Source organism: Malaclemys terrapin, chromosome 13, assembly GCF_027887155.1.
Source record: "Malaclemys terrapin pileata isolate rMalTer1 chromosome 13, rMalTer1.hap1, whole genome shotgun sequence".
Lineage (NCBI taxonomy): Eukaryota > Metazoa > Chordata > Testudines > Emydidae > Malaclemys > Malaclemys terrapin.
This window is the reverse complement of record NC_071517.1, coordinates 41071744-41091852: the sequence shown is the minus strand read 5'-3', so window position 1 is coordinate 41091852 and position 20109 is coordinate 41071744. Positions and strand designations below refer to the sequence as shown.

The 20109-nt window shown below is 52.9% G+C and overlaps 2 protein-coding genes across 2 annotated transcripts; both read right to left on the bottom strand.

The window, feature by feature from the left end:
• Positions 1–484: 484 nt before the first annotated feature.
• LOC128847383 (zinc finger protein RFP-like) lies at positions 485–10560 on the bottom strand. Its single transcript, XM_054046774.1, is given in 8 exon segments — positions 485–1075; positions 3744–3803; positions 6066–6181; positions 6905–6927; positions 7257–7369; positions 7372–7480; positions 8423–8494; positions 10108–10560. Coding segments are annotated over 8 exon segments (1464 nt in total). The 3' UTR covers positions 485–557.
• Positions 10561–12467: 1907 nt separating this feature from the next.
• Positions 12468–17731, bottom strand: LOC128847501 (zinc finger MYM-type protein 1-like). Its single transcript, XM_054046968.1, has 2 exons — positions 17041–17731; positions 12468–15380 (listed from the first exon to the last, which is right to left on the bottom strand). The coding sequence occupies exon 2, from the start codon at positions 15376–15378 to the stop codon at positions 12679–12681; it is 2700 nt and encodes an 899-aa protein (XP_053902943.1). The 5' UTR covers positions 15379–15380; positions 17041–17731; the 3' UTR covers positions 12468–12678.
• Positions 17732–20109: the final 2378 nt, after the last annotated feature.

Below are 20109 nucleotides of genomic sequence, written 5' to 3'. Positions count from 1 at the left end.
AAAATTTCACCCCAGTGCAGTCTAAAGCTCTGAGACACCAAACGGCAAATAAAATAATACTAATATTTACTATTTATTATTATTATTAAATCTCATGATTTTGGGGGGCTGGCCTGACTTAAGATTTTTAAAGTACTGTGCCAGGGAGAATTCAGATGGTAAATCTCTATCAGTTACCCAAGCGAAGCCCCCTAAATGCGTGTCGTCATTGATCTATCACAGCACAGTGCACAGGAAGGGGAACCGACACAGAGGACAAGCTATGGGAACGCACATGGAGCCGGGCTGTGGGCCCCAAGCAGGACATGAGCACAGCCCCGCCTGGCCCACCTACAGCAATTCCGGGCCCCAGGGCAGAACAGTCAATGGGGCCCCGCTGGTTCTGCATGCACAAGCTGCGCCCACGTGGAATCCGTCCGCCTGACATTTGGGGGGTGCTGCGCCTGTGCTGGGTGGTGCCCAGTGAGCTGCCGGCTGTGCTGCTGGGCGCGCTCGTCCGGCATGGCCAGGGCTTCCGCATGCCCGCTGATTGCTGGTCCCCCCCTCCGTTGTGTGTCTCAGGGACAGAGTCTGAGCCGGGATCCCAGCCACACCACCCAGAGCCAGGGTCGGATTCTCTCCCCAGGGACGGAGCCCGGCGGGAAAGTGAAGATCGGGGCCTCGTCACCAGCATTGATAAATGTCACCTGCCCCCGGTCACAGTCCAGACAAACCCGGATCCTGCTGGGGACCCGGCTCAGGGGTAGGGGGGTCGCAGGGGAGGTGACAGCCAGGAACTGACCCTCCCCCCGCTCGACAGCCCAGATCCCCTGCTTAGGGCTCCGTCTGATCCCTCCCTTCCTGCTCACAGACTCTCTGGCCACCCCCACAGCCCAGAATCGCCCATCTCCCACTTCCACCTCCCAGCAATGTCTCCCCGAAGTGAACCCCTCACAGTCCAGCACACACAGCGCAGTGTCAAATCTCTCAGGGTTGTTGGGCAGATCCTGCCGTCTACCTCTCCATCTCACACTTTTCCCATCCTCAGACAGGACGAGGTTGGGATGAGCCGTGTCTGGATCCAGAGTCACATTCACTGGGGAGAGAGAATCAGAGCATCAGGGCAGAGCACAGCCTGCCCTGGGGGAGGCAGGGACCATTTCTCACACTCCCCAGCAGCCCCATCCTGGCTGCGACAGGCCTGGATCCCAGGGAGCTGCCTCTGTCCTGGGCACCTGAGACTGAGCAGGGATGTCACTGCAGTTCCTCAGTCTGTGTAAGGAGACCCACTTCATTAGTTTCCCATTTGCTTGTATAAGCTTCAGCTCCCAGCTACCCCCGTTGGTTCTGCTCCATTCCCAGCAGGAGAGACACACCATGAAAGGTTTTAGTGAGCAGGGAGCAAAGGAAGCAGGTACAGTTTTGAACCCCAGAGGGAATCTCCCTCCTCTAATGCAGCCTCCATTCCCAGATCCAGGAAAAGAGAGGAAGGCGCAGTAGTGGGGAAGAGCTGCTTAACACCAAAAAGTAGGAAGTGGCATTGGGTGGGGTAGCCGCATCCCCAGCCATAGGCGTGCACAGCACATTTAATTACTGTGTGCACCCAGGGAATTTTTTTTTTTAAAGGTGAACATCATAAAGGTTAGGGTGTGGGAGGGAGTGCGGGGTGCAGGAAGGGACTCAGGGCAAGGGATTGGGGCAGAGGAGGAGTGCGGGGTGTATGAGGGGGTTCAGGACAGGGAGTTTGGGTGCAGGAGGGAGCTCAGGGCACGGGACAGGGAGCTGGGATGCAGGAAGGTAGGCCGTTTGCAGGTGGGCCCCGGGCTGGGGATCTGGGCTCCCCCGTCCTGGTGGGCAGGCTCAGGGACCGGGCAGAGAGGGCCGGGCTGGCCACTTGGGGCCAGGCCAGGCAGAGGCAGCCGGGGCAGTTCGCAGCGGGGCCAGGCTGCTCCCAGAGCTGGATTCAAGGCCGAGGGAGCCGTGCCAGAGCCCCCGAACAGTGCCGGGGAGCTAAGCTTGCAGCCAGGCTCTGGGGGGGTCCTGTGGCCCGGGCTCGCCCCCTGCTCTGGGCCTACTGGCTCCCAGGCCCCACTTAAGGTGGGCTGGGCTCGGGAGTGACCTGACCCCCGCAGCCAGTGCTCGGGCCCGCTCCCAGTGCTGGGAGCCGCAGGTGGGTTTGAGGCCCCTGGTGCTGGAGGGGGGCAGCTGCCTGCGGGGGACTGCGGCAGCACCCCAGTGAGCCCTGTGGGACACCTTAAGTGGCTGTGTTGGTGCTGCTGGGTGGGAGGCTGCCAGCGCACATGGGGCTGTTAAAGCAGCCGGGCCAGGCCCTGGGGAAGGGGACCCCGGCTCAACAGGGTGCAGGGATGGGGGCGGGGTGCAGGAGGGGTTCGGGCTCTGGCCTGGCGCCGCTTACCCGCAGCAGCACGCTCCTTACCTGCCAGGGCCCCACACCGCTCACCCCATCCCCGCACAGCCCCAGGGGAGGGGGGAGCAACACAGGGCTCTGCACGCTGCCCTTGCCACGTCTCCAGGTACCTCCCCTGAAGCTCCCATTGGCCACAGTTCCCTGTTTCTGGCCAATGGTAGCTGCATGGGGCAGTGCCTGGAGCAACCCTCCCCCCGGCCCCAGGGATGTGGTGCCGTGCCGGCCGCTTCTGAGAGGGTATTAGGGTGTGCCAGGGCACACCCAGCACACCCTGTGCTCACGCCTATGTCCCCAGCCCAGAGAGAAGCTGCCGGCATCACAGGGAGAACATCTCCCCAATCCAGGAAGCAGTGAGCAGCTCTAATGGGAGAGCCCAGCCCTGCCCAGAGGAAAGGCCAGATGTTGGAGAAGAGTGATGGGGAGACCCCCTGCACTGGAGTAAAGCAGAAGGATGTGTCAGCCCTCAGGGCAGAGAGCTCTGTTCAGGTGCTTCTCAAGAAGACTGTTTTTGTTCATCAGCCTGGGCATGAACTCAGCACTAAGGTTGGTATCAGGATTATTTAATCATAGAATATCAGGGTTGGAAACAACCTAGTCCAACCCACTGCTCAAAGTAGGACCCATCTCCAACTAAATCCCCAAATGGCCCCTTGAAGGATTGAACTCACAACCCCAGGTTTAGCAGGCCAATGCTCAAACCACTAAGCTATCCCTCCCCCCAATGTCAGCTTGGGATGTTCCCAGGTATTCTGGCACCTTGGTAGAAGTTGGGGAGGGGAGTACTAGGTTGCACCACCTGTGGTCCTGCCCTCTCTGTGGCCCTGCCCCACTCTTCATCTTCCCGCGGAGGTCCTGCCCCTGGCCAAGCTGGGAGCCTTGGCCACTATGGAGAGCCCCTGACTCTCCACCTTCCCATGTCCCCACTCTCCAGTGTGCACCACCCAGGGCAGGTGGAGAGAAGCAGGGGTGGGGCCATTGAGAAGGGCCAGCCCTGGGAAGAGGCTGCGCTACACAGGGGGGAGCTGATCAGCTGCCCCGCCATGAAGCACACCCAGTGCCTGCGATGCTCCACACCTGCCCAAGGCTTCCAGTTTGGGGCTCCAACATGGCCCCCTGTCCTCAAACTATGCCCATGTTAAAAAGTGGGTGGGCTTGCCCCCCTGGTCTCCCATGTTCCAGTGCCTCTGGATCTCCTCGCTGTTTAATGGGTTATGTTTAGGGCTGTGTGTGTCATGGCCACTGTTGATTTGGTCGATAACTTTAGTTACAATCTCACGAAGATGGTTTCACTGGAATTTTTTCATAAGTTAAAGACAATCTCCAGCTGCAGTCTCACCCTGTCTGTGTGCTCCTAGAGATTCCCCAATTTGTGTTTCCATTGCAGACGGCACAGTGTCTGACGGGGGAAAGGAAAAAAGAGACGAGATTTCAGGCTTTCATATTTATAACAGCGTCCCCACTCTGAACACATAGAACTGTGTTTTCATCATGACAGAGAAACAGACCGAGAGGCCCAGAGACACACTCAGGTATTTATTATAAACTAATCTGAAACCTTCTATTTCCTCTCTCATTCAGGCATCTCCCAGCAACGGAACCAACGTCTTTGCAGCCTCACAACCAGCCCAGGACAGACAACCTGTAAGTGCGATTTACTTTTCCCCTCATCATCCCCTCCCACGTCTCAGACTCCAGTTGGTTTGTCTCGTTCACTTACTGACTTTTGTCGTACCCTAGACCCAGATCATACAAAGACTTTGTCATAAAACCAGGGCAGGGGTTATCCCAGGGTGGGTGGGAACCTCCTCTGCCTCCTGACCAGGACATAGGGACAAGCTCTGGCTGGGGGCAGGGGTCTGTTGTGAGTAGGGGCCAGGGTGGAACAAATTCTTGTGGGGGAGGGGCTCAGTTCTGGTGGCTCTTCATTGTCCCTCATCCCTGCTGCTGCTGGGGAGCTAGGCTGAGGGGGGCTGTGCACTGGGGGGAAGCACTGAAGGGCTGGAGCTAGGCTGAGGGGGCTGTGCAGTGGGAGGTTGGCACTGAAGGGCTGGAGCTAGGCTGAGGGGGGCTGTGCAGTGAGGGGCGGCACTGAAGGGCTGGAGCTGGGCTGAGGGGGGTTGTGCATGGAGGTGGCACTGAAGGGCTGGAGCTAGGCTGAGGGGGGCTGTGCAGTGCGGGGAGGCACTGAAGGGTTGGAGCCGGGCTGAGGGGGGCTGTGCAGTGAGGGGCAGCACTGAAGGGCTGGAGCTGGGCTGAGGGGGGTTGTGCATGGGGGTGGCACTGAAGGGCTGGAGCTAGGCTGAGGGGGGCTGTGCATTGGGAGATTAGCACTGAAGGGCTGGAGCTAGGCTAAGGGGGGCTGTGCAGTGAGGGGCGGCAATGAAGGGCTGGAGCTGGGCTGATGGGGGCTGTGCAGTGAGGGGAGGCACTGAAGGGCTGCAGCTAGGCTGAGGGGAGCTGTGCATTGGGGGAGGCAATGAAGGGCTGGAGCTGGGCTGAGGGGGGTTGTGCAGTGGGGGGTGGCACTGAAGGGCTGGAGCTGGGCTGAGGGGGCATGTGCAGTGCGGGGAGGGTGGCACTGAAGGGCTGGAGCTAGGCTGAGGGGGGCTGTGCATCCAGCCACAGAGAAGTTTGCAAAGTCCAATACCCCCTGTGTGGAGACAAGAGTCAAAGTGACATGTGCATAATCAGTGGTAATAAACCAATCAGAGAAGAGAACAATAACATGAAAATAGCTTGAACAAAAAAAGCCCCGCCAATGAAATGTTCATGCATGTGCCTATATAAGGTACTTACATGTTCATGCATGTATGACCTATATAAGGTACTTAATATTCATATCACTCAAAGGTGATTGGAAAAGAACTAGTAAATATGCAATTTGGACGTTTATAATATGTCAGACATTGTAAGGGGTAATCAGAGCTTCATAGGAGAAATCCCCTGTGACCCGCCTAGGCCCCGGGAGAAGGGAACAGGCTGTCACTTCTTTCTATATGCGATGGCTAGTAGCAAATATCCCAACGGCTGGTGATGGGGCACTAGACGGGGAGGGCTCTGAGTTAGAGAGAAATCTTTCCCAGGTATCTGCCTGTTGGGTCTTGCTGAAATGCTCAATGTCCAACTGACCACCTTATTTGGGATAGGGAAGGAATTTTCCACCAAGTCAAATTGACAGAGACCCTGAGGGTTTTTTTTTTTTTTTTTTTTGCCTTCCTCTGCCATATGGGGCACGTATCATTTACAGATGTTAAACTAGAATAAATGGTGGATTCTCTGTAACTTGAAGTCTTTAAATCAGTATTTGAGGACTTCAGTAATTCAGCCAGAGTTTACAGGTAAATTGCAGGAGTGGGTGGGAGGTTCTGTGGCCTGCAATGTGCAGGAGGTCAGAGCAGATGGATCAGGTTGGTCCCTTCTGACCTTAAAGTCTATGAGTCATTTCTTACTTTGTAATTGTAATTGAAAGGCATGTTTTTTGATGCAAACAAAGGTTTGAATTAATCAAGCTGAGTGTCTTGGACCCAAGTGTCTGGTATTCTCACCCAACTATTAAATAGAAGCATCATCTAGGTGTGAACCAAATGACCAGCGCCATTCTCTTCCCACAATCTCAGTGTCTCATCCCAATTTCCATTCCTAGATCCATTTTAGGTACCTTTGAACTTCCTCAGAGTCTCCAATAGCACAATAGTTTTCTGGGAGAAACCACTGACTTGCCTTTCCAGTTCAGGAGAAATCTCCTCTGGCTGCTGGAACTTCTCCTTCTCACACCTAGAGAGAAACAATTTCATGTGATTATATTTCATTGTGTCACTCATTATAAGTTCTGGCTAGTGAGTCGCTGCTCTAATGGGCCTGGAGTTAGAATTCCTCAACTTCTCCCAGCCTCAGAGCAGGTGCAACACAGCCCATGGCCGTACAACCTTCCCTTCAAAGGACTCATTAATATTCTTCAACTCTGGTCTGGAGAGATCAGCTCTGGGGACAAAAGGGGAATTGAGTCTCCATGGCCAATTCACGCCTTGGCCTCCATGCTCTGAGGGACAGGAGGTTCCCAGGTGAAGTGCTGTAGAAATCTGTCCACTAGGAACTAGACTGAGACGCCAACTCCCCCCTCTCCAGCTCATTCCTCACAGGTCTCCTAACAACCCTCAGGTGGGAAAGACTCTTCATTGCTGCTGACCTGGCCTGAATGGTAACCAGGGCCCCAGCAATGATAGGCCTATATTCCATCCCCACAATCCTGAGGCAGCCAGTCCCCCAGGGATGTGACACCTCTAGGAAATACTTGAGGTCAGTTCTTCCCACTGAATGGAGAATTCCAGAGTCTTCTGTACCAGGGTGAGAACCTCAGGATTAAGTTTATCTGAGAGATTTGTATCCAAAATGTGACCTTCCCCACACTTGTTGCTGCGGAGATGCAGTGTTAACATCATCTCCATGCTCTTTCCCAGCATTGCCAAGTATGTGTGGGAGTGAGAGAGAGCCACGTACCTACTCAAGGTGCTTCTGACATCCTAGAGGAGAGAGAGAGAGGAGAGAGAGATTAAAAAAAATCTCAGCACCACCTGACACACACTTGTGATTCCAGGAAAGGGATTTTGCAAATACAGGGGAAATGAGCCCTGCCCTGGCCCCAGGGCCATGGTTTCACTGAGCTAATGGGGCTTTTCCATCTCTAATATCAATGTGTCTGTGACTCTGCAAAGAACAATCGTCATTCACATGTCAGCAATGCACACGCCGAGTTACACTGAGATCTCTGACTGCTGGACCCCTGTGCCCGTAGCTCAGGAGCTGTCCTGTCCCTGTGTTGGGATTTGGGATGTTTCCAGCTCAGTCTCACCTGCAGGAATTCACTTGCTGGCTTCTGACACTTCCCCTCCAGCTCACTGATCAGCTCACTGAGACAGGAAATCTGCTCGGAGAGTTTGGTGATATTTTCATCTTCACACTTGCCTCATCCAGCTTCTCCAGCTGGGCCAGCAGGAGTCGCTCTTGTTCCTCCAGGAACTGCCGCAGTAGCTGAAATTCAGACACAATCTTCTGCCTCTTGTTTTCTGTCTGTTTCTATAAGAAATAAGGAAAGGGCTGGTCAGGAACATGGATGGATTCTGATGACCTTTCATACAGTCTTACAAGAGAGAGTTTCTTTACAATCTCTAACACATCTGTGTAGAGACCAGGACATGAGCCGTCTGGCCTAGTGCTCAGAGCTGCAGTTGGAAGTCAGGAACTACAGCCAAAGTCAGAGCTGGAGTCAAAGTCAGGATCTCACCAACGGTTGGGGCTACAGTCGAGCTCAGGAGTCATGCCAACGGCTGAGCCAGAATCAGTGTCTGGAATCACACAGGGGGTCAGGACTGGAGTCCGAGTCAGGCAGCCACGCAAAGGGTCAAGCCGGAGTCAGATCGCAGTACTGCAGGTCAAACCTGAGTCAGGAACAACGCCAGGGCCAAGCCAGAGTCAGGGTCCAGTCCAGCAGCAGACCAGGAGTTCATTCACTTGTTTGGACAATTTCCCGTGACTCCTCTGGCATAATTCATGCATCCGAACGTCTGCTCCAATCAGGAGCTTCGTAGGCAGATCCTCTGGTGGACCAGAGTTCCACTAGCCCCTCCCCTGCTGGCTCTAGAGGGTTGTAGTGACAGTCTCTGTGCACTGAGGTTCAAAACCCACCATTCTTCACATCCTGACACTTGACTATACATTGCGATCACAAGGGAGAGGATTTTCTTACAGCTTCCCATTTGGCCCCAGTCTCTCTGAACGGGCTGTCTCCATGTCTACTGGGATATAATCAGTGCAGTTTGGGCAAAATGTTGTGAAAGCCACAAGGGGTAGTAATTAACTCATTAATTAAAATGCATCTTAGATCCTGCAGAAGATGCTGTTGTCCTTCTCCAGGGAGAGAACATTTGTGATATGCACACACACACACACAATATCCCATGATCATAGAGAAACACACACAAGGCCACAGAGAAATCTACCAACAAACATCCCTCCCACCTCCATGTCCCAGCAGGCGAAGAACAATAGGCACCTACACCTCAGAGTCTTCAAATGGACTTGTATTTTTTCCTGACAAACAGAAATGATTTGGTGGGTTTATTTTGAAGGTTATAGGGGGTGGATAAGGGGTTTTTCCACCCAAAATTCAAGATAACAGTCTTCCTAGATAGATTAGGTGGGTAAGGCAATATCTTCTGTTGGCCCAGCTCCTGTTGGTAAGAGAGCCAAGCTTTTGAGTTTACACACACTTCAGCTCTGGGGAACATACTCTTTCCCAGGCCTGAAGAAGAGCTCTGGGTAAGCTCGAAAGCTTGTCATGCACCCACAGAAGCTGGCCATGAGCAGACATTACTTCACCTACCTTGTCTCTGTAATATCTCGGGACCAACACAATTACAACAATACTGTGTACAACAGTGGGTCTTTCTAGAAGTAGGACATCAGAGAGACCAAGGAAATGAAACCTTATTTATGGAAATTGGGCAGATTTTGTATTCAGATTGTTTGAAGTTATTACGTCCACTTTCTCCATTGGTGTCCCATGGTGGTGAATCTATAAAGCTGTTTTTGAGAAGATTTAACAATGATACCAATCCCAAAAGCCACCGGGGGCAGCCATATAGGCTGGGATGCTCAAAGGAGTCCAACTCCATTGACTTTCAGGCCTGTACCCCTGGGGATTGGACGGGTTGGAGAGCACTGATCTAAGGCCTAGGGCAAACCCCATTAGATGTGTTGATTTGTGTTAGGAACAGCTGGGGTTTGCCCTACTGCTGTCCTAGCCCCTTTCTGTGGCAATGGCCTCTGGGTAGCTCCCCCAAAGTCCCTAGAAAGATCCCAGAAGCAGTGGATTCTGGCAGATTTCTAAAGGCTGCCTGGTGGGACTAATGGAACCACGTTGGCTGGTCCTTGCCCATGAACACACTAGAACAGGTCAGACTGACACAGGTCCACACTGCCCAGGGGTTCGTTTTGCTGAAGATAAATCTAATCCCAGTGGCATGTGGCATGGACCTGAGCTGTCTGGAGCACTTGTGGATGTGGACTCAAGGTGCTTGGGGTCCCACACAGTGTTTAGCCCAGTGATCTCCTCTAGTGCACGCCGGCAACATCTGAGTTTAACCCCTCATGGAGCAACACAGGAATTCACAATCCCAGTGGGAAACCCCCTCTCCCTGCTGGGCCTAGGACCTGTATCAAGGAGTCTTTTCCTCCTACTGTCTGCACTTCATCACTGCTCAGTGCTGCTGAAAGGGGCAGAGTAGCTAGTGGTTAGGGCACTGAAGTGGGCCTTGGAAAACCAGGTTTTTATATTCAGCTCTGCCACTGATCTGCTGAGTCACCTTAGACAAGTCACGTCCCCTCACTGTGCCTCAGTTTCCCCTCCCATCCTTTGTGTGTCTTGTCCAGTTGGACTGTAAATGGCTCGGGGCAGGGATTGGCCCTCACTGGGTTTTGAACAAGGCCCCCCACAATCGAGGTCAGATCTCATCTGGGGTCTGTAGGGGATGCAAATAACAATAAACACTGTGATACAACCCGTAATACCAGCCACTGCTTGTAACTCCCCTATCAGCTTTCATGCAATGAAGGCTACACACAGCTGAATGACACAGTTACACCATTACACTGTAATTAACATCCAAAGTTATTACCCATTAGACTGGACAGCAACTCGGTACCTTGTACTCCTGGGTGGCTTCCTGTATGGGAACCACTGTGTGAGTGCGGTGAGCCCGGGACTCTCTGCAGATCACACAGATGGGAGTTTGATCCTCTTCACAGAACAGTTTCAGAGCCTCCAGGTGTTCCCCACACACCCTGCCCCCTTCTGCTCCCTTTGCTGCTTGTAAACTCAGCCGCTTGGCGATTACTAGGACATTTGCCAGTTGCCTGTTGGGCCTGAGGTTTCTCTGTTGCACAGTTTCTCTGCACTGTGGGCAGGAGGCGGCTGTATCAGATCCCTCCCAGCACTGGCTGATGCAGGCTCGGCAGAAATTGTGCCCACACTCCAGAGTGACAGGTTCTGTGAAATACTCCAGACAGACGGGACATGTAGCTTCCTCCTGGAGACTTTCCACTGGGTTCTCTGCAGCCAGGGCTCCCTCTGGACAGTGGAACAGGGTTAGTTTCATAGGCGTGCACAGGGGGTGTGCCGGGTGTGCCCAGGCACACCCTAATGCAGGGGTGGGCAAATGGCCCCCCTCTCCTGGTGCGGCAAGCCCCGGGGTCCGCGCTTTCGGGCCAGAGCACCCGGACGAACACAGCAAGCTGCCGGCCCCTCCCCCGCCTTCCTCCCTCCCCATGAGCTATGTCGCCGCATGCAGCATTTTGGGGGCCAGGGCTGCATGCTCCTGCGGGGCAGTGTTTGACTCCGCGGGGAGGCTAGGAGCCTCATCTCATGGTGAGGGGTCCAGGGCCAAGGGGGTTGGATAAGGGGTGGGGGCAGTCAGGGGACAGGGTGTATTGGATAGGGAGTGGGATCCCGAGGGATGTGGTTAGGGGCAGGGGGGTCTCTGGAGGGGGCAGTCAAGGAGCAGGAGGGATTGGATGGGGCATGGGAGTCCCAGGGTCTCTCAGAGGGCAGGGGGTGGATAGGGGTCAGGGCAGTCAAGGGATAGGAAGCAAGGAGGGTCCTGGGGGGCAGTTAGTGTGTGAGGGTCTCTGGAGGGAGTGGTCAGGGGACAAGGAGCTGGGTGGGGTTGGATGAGTCAAGAGTTCTGAGGGGGGCTGTCAGGAGGCAGGGGTGTGGAGAGGGGTTGGGGGATGCAGGGAGCAGGGGGGTTGTATGGGTCAGGAGTTCTGGGAGTCCTGTCAGGGGGTGGGGAGCAGTTGGATAGGTGTGGGAGTCCCAGGGGTCTGTCTGTGGGAGGGGGTGTAGATAAGGGTCGGGACAGTCAGGGGACAGGTAGGGGGTAGGGTCCTAGAGGGGCAATCAGGGGACAAGGAACAGGGAGGCTTAGGTAGGGGGTGGAGTCCTGGGGGGGCAGTTAGGGACAGGGGTCCCAGGAGGGGGTAGTCAGGGAACAAGGCGCGGGGGGGTTGGAGGTTCTGAGGGGGGAAGTCAGGGGGCAGGAAGTAGGAGGGAGTGGATGGGGGCGGGACTCTGGCAGGGCAGGGGCGGGGCTAGGGCGGGGCTCCCTGGGTGCACACCCTAATGAAATGGGCTGTGCACACCTATGGTTAGTTTCAATTTCCTGAATTCACACTATGCCCCGCCTGCAGCAGCAAGGGGGTGTTTCCTTTCCTGAAAGTGACTCCTGATGTTTGCTGAGCAGGAAGGACCCAACCAATTTCACCCCTGGAGGCTAGAGTGAAAAAATGTACCACTTGGGCTCTGGTCCTGCAATCAGTCCCTGTGCTGGTGGGGAGGTTCACTGAGGCATCCCCCTGTGAGGATGAGCCTGGAGGAGCAGGAGCTGTGTGTCTAAGGTGTGATACTCAGGCCTTGGCTACACTTGTGCATTATAGCGCAATATAGCCACCAAGAGCGTTCTACCTCACTCCCCGTCCACACTGGCATGGCACGTAGAGCGCTCTGACTCCGCGGCTGGAGCGCTCTCGGTACTCCACCTCCCCGAGAGGAATAACATTTGTTGCGCTCTCGTTGGAGTGCCACGGTGCCAGTGTGGACACTCTGATTGGCCTCCGGAAGTTCAAACACCTTTCCCCTGCTGCTCTCTCAGGTACCTGGGTCTTCACTCCGCATTGCAGAGTAGAGCAGATTCAGTGCTTTGGTACAGGGTTACGGAAAAGGAAAAAGACTGAAATGGTACATAGAGTACCTGTAATTTCTCTGCCCTGGCTGACGGACGTACCATGTGCAGCTGGCTATTTAGAGACATTCAGTCAGACAGCTGGGGGGGCATTTTTGTGCTCTCCCCTTTCTCAGTAAATTGTGACTGTAACTTTACCCATTTCAGTCCATTTGGCATCATTGGGACGCTGAGACCTTTCAGGATCGGGACACTGAATCATAAGCTTTTCGGTCTATTTGCTCAGCGTCTGCTCAGAGCTCAGCACCATTTAAAATACTTTTAAATTCGTTATACATATTTATTTTGTACTTAAAAAAACCCACAAGAATTATATTGTTTTACAAGTACATGTGTTATTTTGCATTTACAATATAAAAACAGTTTTACAGTAGGACATTTATATTGTATATAAAATCAAAATATAAAAACACGTGTTATTTACTTATTTTATATTTCAAAGATAAGATCAAAACAATATGATCATCTATGAAGCAACTACAACAGCCTCTTTTGTCTAAGCTTCATTCTAGCAAAGTTATCTATTACTTTATTATAATCTACTTCAGTAGCTAACTGTCTTTCAATGGAGAGCAAAGCTAACCCAGACAATCTATCTTCACCCATTGTAGAGCGCAAGTAGGACTTTATAAGTTTGAGTCGGCTAAAGGATTGTTCCGCAACTGCACTACTTATTGGCAAGGTCAGAAAAATGTGGTACAATCTCGAAAGGTTAGGATAAATGCAACACATATCATTGGCGATCATGAATTTCAGTACACTGTTGATGGTGGGTTTCTCGTCGACACTTGACTTTACCCTATCGCTAGTGCTCATTATCTCTTTGTAAATGTCTTTAAATGAAAGAAACTCTTCCACAATTTTGGTTTGACTGTCGATCACATCTGAGTACATGTCTGCCAAAAATTCTAATTTTTTCACATTATCCGCGTTGTCAAAACGCTTTGGATCTAAACCACTAAAATTGGCAGCCACATTTTTAAAATGCTCGAATCTTTTACTTGTGCTATTTATAACAGAATCTAAGGACACTAAGTAGGATTCAACTATGAATTTCTCCCGGGCATCAAATATTCCTTCTTCATCCTCTGCAATTTCCTCATGGAATCTTTTTCTCTTACGTATTCTGTGCTGCTTATATTCCGTAGTAATATCACATTTTCGAGCCAACTCGGTTGCTTCCTTCTCAATCTGTTTGAATTCAGATTCAAATTCACTTCGAATGTTTTTCATATCGTTTTCAAAAATCTGAATCAAATGAGAAGCTGTTACCAGATCTAGACTACTTTTCTGTAAATAGGTGGATAGATGGAAAGCCTTCTTTAGCACTTTACTCCAGAATATAAGAAGAACTAAGAATTCATAAGTATCGAGTGTTGTCAGAATACCCTTTGCCTCAGCGAGCTGTTTAGGAGTGCAGTTTTTTATCTCACCATCCACAATTCTTTGCAGGGCAATTACTAGTGCTGGTAAATTTTGCAAGACTGCCTCTACTGCTGACTTTCTAGACGCCCATCTGGTATCACAACGTTTCTTCAGAGTTAATGCGAAAGATTCAACAATATTGCATTGTTCTTCCTTTAGTATTGAAAGACGAGGTAAACTGCCAGAAAAAAAAGTATACAGACTTTCTAGAGTTCCAAAAAACAACCGAGTTTGAATATTGGAGCTTAATGCATCAATCAGAATTAAATTAAAATTATGTGCACAGCAGTGCATAAAGAGTGCATTTGGAGCAATTTCCCGTATCCTACTTTGAAGACTTGCTATTTCACCCGACATGGTGCTTGCTCCATCGTAAGACTGACCGTAACACATAGTAATTGACAGCCCCAAGTTCTTGATTGCTGAAAGAAGAATGTTGAAAACATCTTCAGCACTTGCTCCAGGTAATTCGCTGAATTGTATAAATCGTTCCACTGCATCACCGTTTACTGTTACATAGCGTAAGGATAAAGAAAATTGATCAGTTCTGCTGATATCAATAGTAGAGTCAACAATTACGGCAAAGTACTTAGCTACTTTGATTTCAGCTACTATCTTTGATAGAAGCTCGGCTGATAAGGACTGTATCAGATCATTTTGTATGTCAGGACTGAGATAAGTTGCATTTTGATCACTCAGTAATAAATGTTGTTTCAGTAATGTATCATTTTTAGCCAACAGTTTAATAAGTTCCAAAAAATTGCCTTCATTTGTATTTGGGGAACCTAAACCTTGAAACTCATGATCACTGCGGAATGCCAATCCCTGAATTCCCAAAAAGAGAACTGCGTCTATAATACGTCCTAAAATCATCCTATTGTTTTTTATCTCTTTCCTTTCCGCCGTTAGACCAGCCAAGACTGTTCTATCGTTGAACAAATGGAATTTGGTAAGGAAAAGTTCTTTCTCTGCTTTTTTGTGACTTTCACTTTTTTCATGTTTTTCAATTTTGTGCGTACCTTGAGCAAAATTCTTGCAACCAGTTTTTGGATCACTCCAAGCATTCGACCGATTTGCAAAAAGCCAACAAGCAAAACAAATCATAGTGTTTGCTCTTGGTGAGTACACCAGCCAGTGCCGGTCGATTGTATGAACACTTTTCACTTGTTTTTGTTTGTACCAAGTTGCACTGAAATGACGTCCAGCTTCATCTTTTGGAAAACTGTCAAAATTATCTTTAAGTCCTGGCTGACAAGGGCCTAACTCAAGCAGAGCACGTACTAGATCAGGTGTTACAGGTGTGTCACAAAACAAGTGTGGATCTGTTGGGTATTCCCTATGTGTGTCAATGATAGCATGGAGTCTTACAATGTCATTCTTGTCCTCTGCAGGATAGTCTGCTGAAGTAATTAGGTCTTCTGAGGACTCCACTTCCACTACCTGTGCAGCTGCTGCAGCCCGGATGCTGTAATCAGCTCCTAGGTTGAAGGTAGGTACTAGCAAGTCTTCAGAAAGTTTTATCTCTGGTGAAGTCACATCAGCCGGGGCCCCGTCTCCAGCTCCTTGGCTGAAGGTAGGTAGCAAGTGTTCAGAATGTTCCACCTCTGGTGCAAAAGACGTTGTGGGCGTGTCGAAGGAAAAGTAGGCCTCCAACCTCACATATTTTGACGATTCTTTTACTTGATTTGCATCTTCCTTCATCTTCTTTCTGTCCCACCCGGATAGTTTCTTCTTCTTAGTGCGCTTATCCATCCCTTATCAGAAACAAATAAAATAAATATGAACAATATACGGTTTATAAATAAATCACATTTTAAAAACAAACTCTCCACACGGCAGCCAGGTCAATTTCACAGCTCTATAAATTTGATGCCCGTTGAATGTCATAAGCAAAGTGTTAAATGATTTGTTGAAAAGGCGCCACTTTATTCAAAACTAGAGGAGAAGCTGAAACAATCCGCACACTAAGAAGTAATGAAACAGACTGAACTATTTGAAATCATCCAAAGGGTCCAGCATTTGTTTACACCACAGGAAACAATTCTTATCAGTACACATGCTTGTGTGGGTGCCTGGGTGAGTGAGTGAGTGTACATGTCAACTGATAAAAAAAGCACCAACAAAAGAGCGAAGACAAAATGTTTAAAAAAATGTGGGCCTCTTGCCAGGGATTCACATGTTAGAAGACCAACTAATGCTGTAGTGGTAAGTGTTACAGGTGTACAGACGACGTTTCTACCACATTTGATTATGTAATGGAAGCTTGTCCAGAAGAAAATGAGACCACTCCAAAATTATTTGGAGGTACCCGTATCGGAATGTGCTCTTTCGTCGGCGTTCTTTTGTCGGTGCTTTCCCCCCCCCTGCATTATTTTGTCGCTCGGCCACACGTGCCAAGTTTCCTTGGCGCCGGTGGGAGCTTGCGCCCCCCACCCAGCCCCACCCCTTCACGCCCCTATTGGACCCCTCCCCAAATCCCAGCCCCCTGCCCCATCCCGACTCTTCCCCCTCCCTGCCCCTATTGGACCCCTCCCCAAATACCCACCCTGGCCCCGCCTCTTTCCCAGCGTGCCGTGTTCCCCCTCCTCCCTCCCTGGCTTCCCGCACAAATCAGCTATTTTGCGGTGCAAGCGCTGGGGAGCCAGGGGGAGAAGCAGAATGTGGCGGCGTGCTCAGGGAAGGAGGTGGAGTGGAGGTGGAGGTGAGGTGGGACGGGTGGCGGGGCGGGGACCGGGGAGCTGCCGGTGGGTGCTCAGCACCCACCAATTTTTCCCCGTGGATGCTCCAGACCCGAAGCACCCACGGAACCTGTGCCTATGGTGCCACTTTGGGAGAATGTGCTCAGTGGGAGCAGCCGTTCCCCCTGATCCTCCCCTAGCTGTGGTACTGGGCCAGGCCCCTCCTCCCCCATTAGAACTAACCCCAGCAAGTCCCTGCTAAACCTCCCCAGAACAGCATCTCTGAGCCAAACACTGGAAAAAGAGCAGAATCAAAGGAGTCACTTTAGGGCACTGCCCCACAGTGTATTGTAACCCCTCTAGCTCTCCCCCGTCTCCCTCAGTCCTGCGGTGCTCAGCAGAGTGAGCAACTGGCTTTTCCTCTCTCAGCTCCTCCCCTTGTTCCCAGGAGAGCTGACTGCCCCGGGGGTGCAGGGAATGGATCTGGGCAGTGCTGGGAGCTGGGAACCTTCCCCCCCACTTCTTGCTCCTGCTGCCCTTCAAGTCTCTCGGCTCTCCCCTTTTATCTTCTTCCCTCGCCCTGGGGCGACTTCCCCATTGTCGTGGGCCTTTGCTCTCATTAGGCAGCTCAGCCACTGACACTGGTAACGGGGGTTGAACCCGGCTGTGTCACTGAGGGCAGCAGCTCTGGGACTCACAGACACAGGGAGCCCCTCCCCTTGTAGGCCAAACTCACCAGCTGGTCCCTGAAAGGGGCCCTTTGTGCAGAGTTTCCCTGCCCGGCTCCAGCCCTTTCCCCAGGTCTCTCCATCACCTGGAGGCTCAGGCTCAGGGGCTGGTATGGTTAGAGTGGTTCCAGCCACTGGAGAAAGTGCCCCTAGGCTGGTCTCAGAGGGGTGTGATGAAGCAGGAATGTTCTTAATATTTTCTCTGAATACTGTGTGTGCCTCAGTTTCCCCACGTGTTACTCAAGTATTGAACTGGTGGGATACAGGTGTGTGATCATTGCGGAGACCTCTAGAGGGCAGGTGTGACTGCAGAGTGGCTGCCTGGGTATAGAGGTGGGGTGGGCAAACTATGGCCCCTGGGCCAGTCCTATCTGACCCCTGAGCTCGCGGGGGAGGCTTCCCCCGGCCACTCCCCTGCTTTCCCTCTGCAGCCAAACCGACAGCGCTCTGGGGGGAGGGGCTGCACGGCAGTCAGTCTGGCCCCGGAAGCTGCTCTGAGCAGCATAGTAAGGGGGCCGGGCCAGAGCCAGGAGGTTGGGTAAGGGGCAGGGAGTCCCAGGGGGCAGTCAGGAGGAATCAGAGGGTGGTTGTATGGGGTGGAGGTTCTGGGTTGGTGATCAGGGGATGGGGAATAGGGGGGTTTGATGGGGCGTGGGAATCCTGGGGCTCTGTCAGGGAGCAGGGGGTGTGGATAGGGGTCGGGGAAGTCAGGGGACAGGGAGCAGGGGGGTTGGATAGGTGGCATCTTCGTGGATAGTTAGGGGCGGGGGGGGGTCTCTGGAGAGGGCGGTCGGGGACAAGTAGCAGGGGGGCTTAGATAGGGAGTGGGGTCTTGGGGGGTCGTTAGGGGCAGGGGGTCTCTGGAGGGTGTAGTCAGGGGACAAGGAGCGGGGGGTTGGATGGGTCGGGGATTCTGAGGGCGGGGCGGGAAGTGGTTGGATAGGCGGCAGGGCCAGACTGTTTGGGGTAGCACAACTTTCCCTACCTGACCGTCCATACAAGTTTGATCCCCGATGTGGCCCTCAGGCCAAAAAGTTTGCCCACCCCTGGCATAGAGAATGGTCAAAATTCCGTATCCTGACAAGTGATGGCCGGAGCCCATCCTCTGCAAGGAGCCAGCCCAAGGTGTTGGAGAACAAAGAGAGAGGGGGAGGCCAGATGACATCTTTTCCTGGGAAAGAGGGAAAGGATGGAGCAGGGGCAGCGGGGCATCACTGGGGATGGGGGGCTGGAAGCGGGTCAGTCTCCTGGTTTGGGACTCAGCGGGGAGAGTCCAGGACTTGGGACTATGGATTCCCCCCCGATGGACTTTGCTGAAAGCTCCTGATTTCTGTGCTAACAAGCTCTGTTCTATGCTGTGTTCCCAGGAACCAATAAACCCGTCTGTTTTCCAAGCTGGCTGAGAGTCACAGCTGACTGCGGAGGTGGGGTGCACGGCCCCTGTGAGGAGCGGGTCAGGCTTCTCCTTAGGCTGCCCCCGGGGCTCAGGCTGGGGCCGTGTGCCCTCCCTGGGCCCTGGAGCTGGGGAGGCTGGGGCCATGTGCTCCACAGGTGGGGGGACATTGGGGGTGCTCAGGGGCTGGAACTCGTCTCCCCCAGTGCTAGATTCACCCCCCACTGGCTGTACTCCATTCTTATCCCTGGCTCCTAGTCCCAGGCAGGGGGGCTGAAACAATCTGTACAGTGGGGGGCACTGAGAGCCATTGAACCAAACTGTAAACCCTGGATAGGATGGAAACCCTTCAAGCCAGGGGGTGTGGCAGGGCCCCACCAGCCTAGATCCAGCGCCTGTGCTGCCCTGATTGTGCCCCTGAGACCCGCTCCTTCGCAAGCCCTGAGTTGGGGACCCCCACGCTGCATTCATTTTGGCCCCGCCCCACCTTCTGCCCCCCTCAGATCTCCCTGAACTGCAGCCTCCGTCCGCAGCAGCGCGGCCAGGGGCAGGGAAACAAAGCAGCAGATGGGGACAATGGCGGATGGGTGGTAACGTGATCGTGATCCTGCTCCGCCCCGCACACACCGGGAACTGGCGGCAGCTTTCCCGGGCCCAGGGCAGGAATCGCAGCCAGCTCCGCTGGGAGCAGCCTGGGGCCAAACCCTCCCCCTGCAGCCCAGAGGTGATGGGGGGCGGGTCTCTCTCACCTTCCCTCCGAGCGGGGCCCCCCTGGGGCAGGGGCCGGGCCGGGAAGGGGCCTGGCCGGGCTGGGGGCTCTGCCCTGGGAGAGGCTCCTGGGGAGCAGCGGGAAGGACCCTGCTGGAGATTCCCCTCTCCCGGCTGCAGCCCGGGCTCCGGACTCCCAGCACCAGCCGCCGGGGCTCGGGGATCTCGCCAGGAGCCTGGAGCCAGAGTCCCCGCAGCGGCTGCGAGTCACTTCCTGCTGCCGGGACTGAGCCCAGCGATCGCTCCCCCCAGAGCCGCCTCCCAGCTGCTCCTGGGTCCTAGCGATCAACCCACCGCGCTGCAGCATCTCTGTGTCCGGCTCCTGTTCCACTCACAGGCTCTATGGTCAGAAGGGCCCATCATGAGCATCTAGCCCTGCTTCTTCTGTAGTTGGCTGCAAATTTAACACCATCAGATCAGGATTAAACAAAGACTGTGAATGGCTATTCAACTACAGAAACAGTTTCTCCTCCCTTGGTGTTCACACCTCAACTGCTAGCAGAGCACCTCACCCCTCCCTGATTGAACTAACCTTATTATCTCCTGACTGATTCTTGCCAGCATATTTATACCTGCCCCTGGAAATTTCTATTACATGCATCCGACGAAGTGGGCATTCACCCACGAAAGCTTATGCTCCAATAAATCTGTTAATCTTAAAGGTGCCACAGGTCTCTCTCTTGCTTTTTCTTGACTTAAACACCCCCCAGGTGGAATCGAATAGCGGAAGGATCTGAGTCCTTGCTCGCTCTTCCTTCACCCAGAGTCTGCTTCACCTTGAGGGCTCCCCTTCCACTCTCCTGTGTGGCAAAGTCCTTATAACCCCGACAAGGCTGGGCCCAGGCTTCCTGAGGGACTCGTCCCCCAACCTGGTTGTGACCACTCAGGACACGGGCTAGAGCGTCCCCACTCCGGG

What these genes read in the sequence shown, in the direction of transcription:
- LOC128847501 (XM_054046968.1), bottom strand. Translation starts at nt 15,378, where the DNA reads ATGGATAAGCGCACTAAGAAGAAGAAACTATCCGGGTGGGACAGAAAG.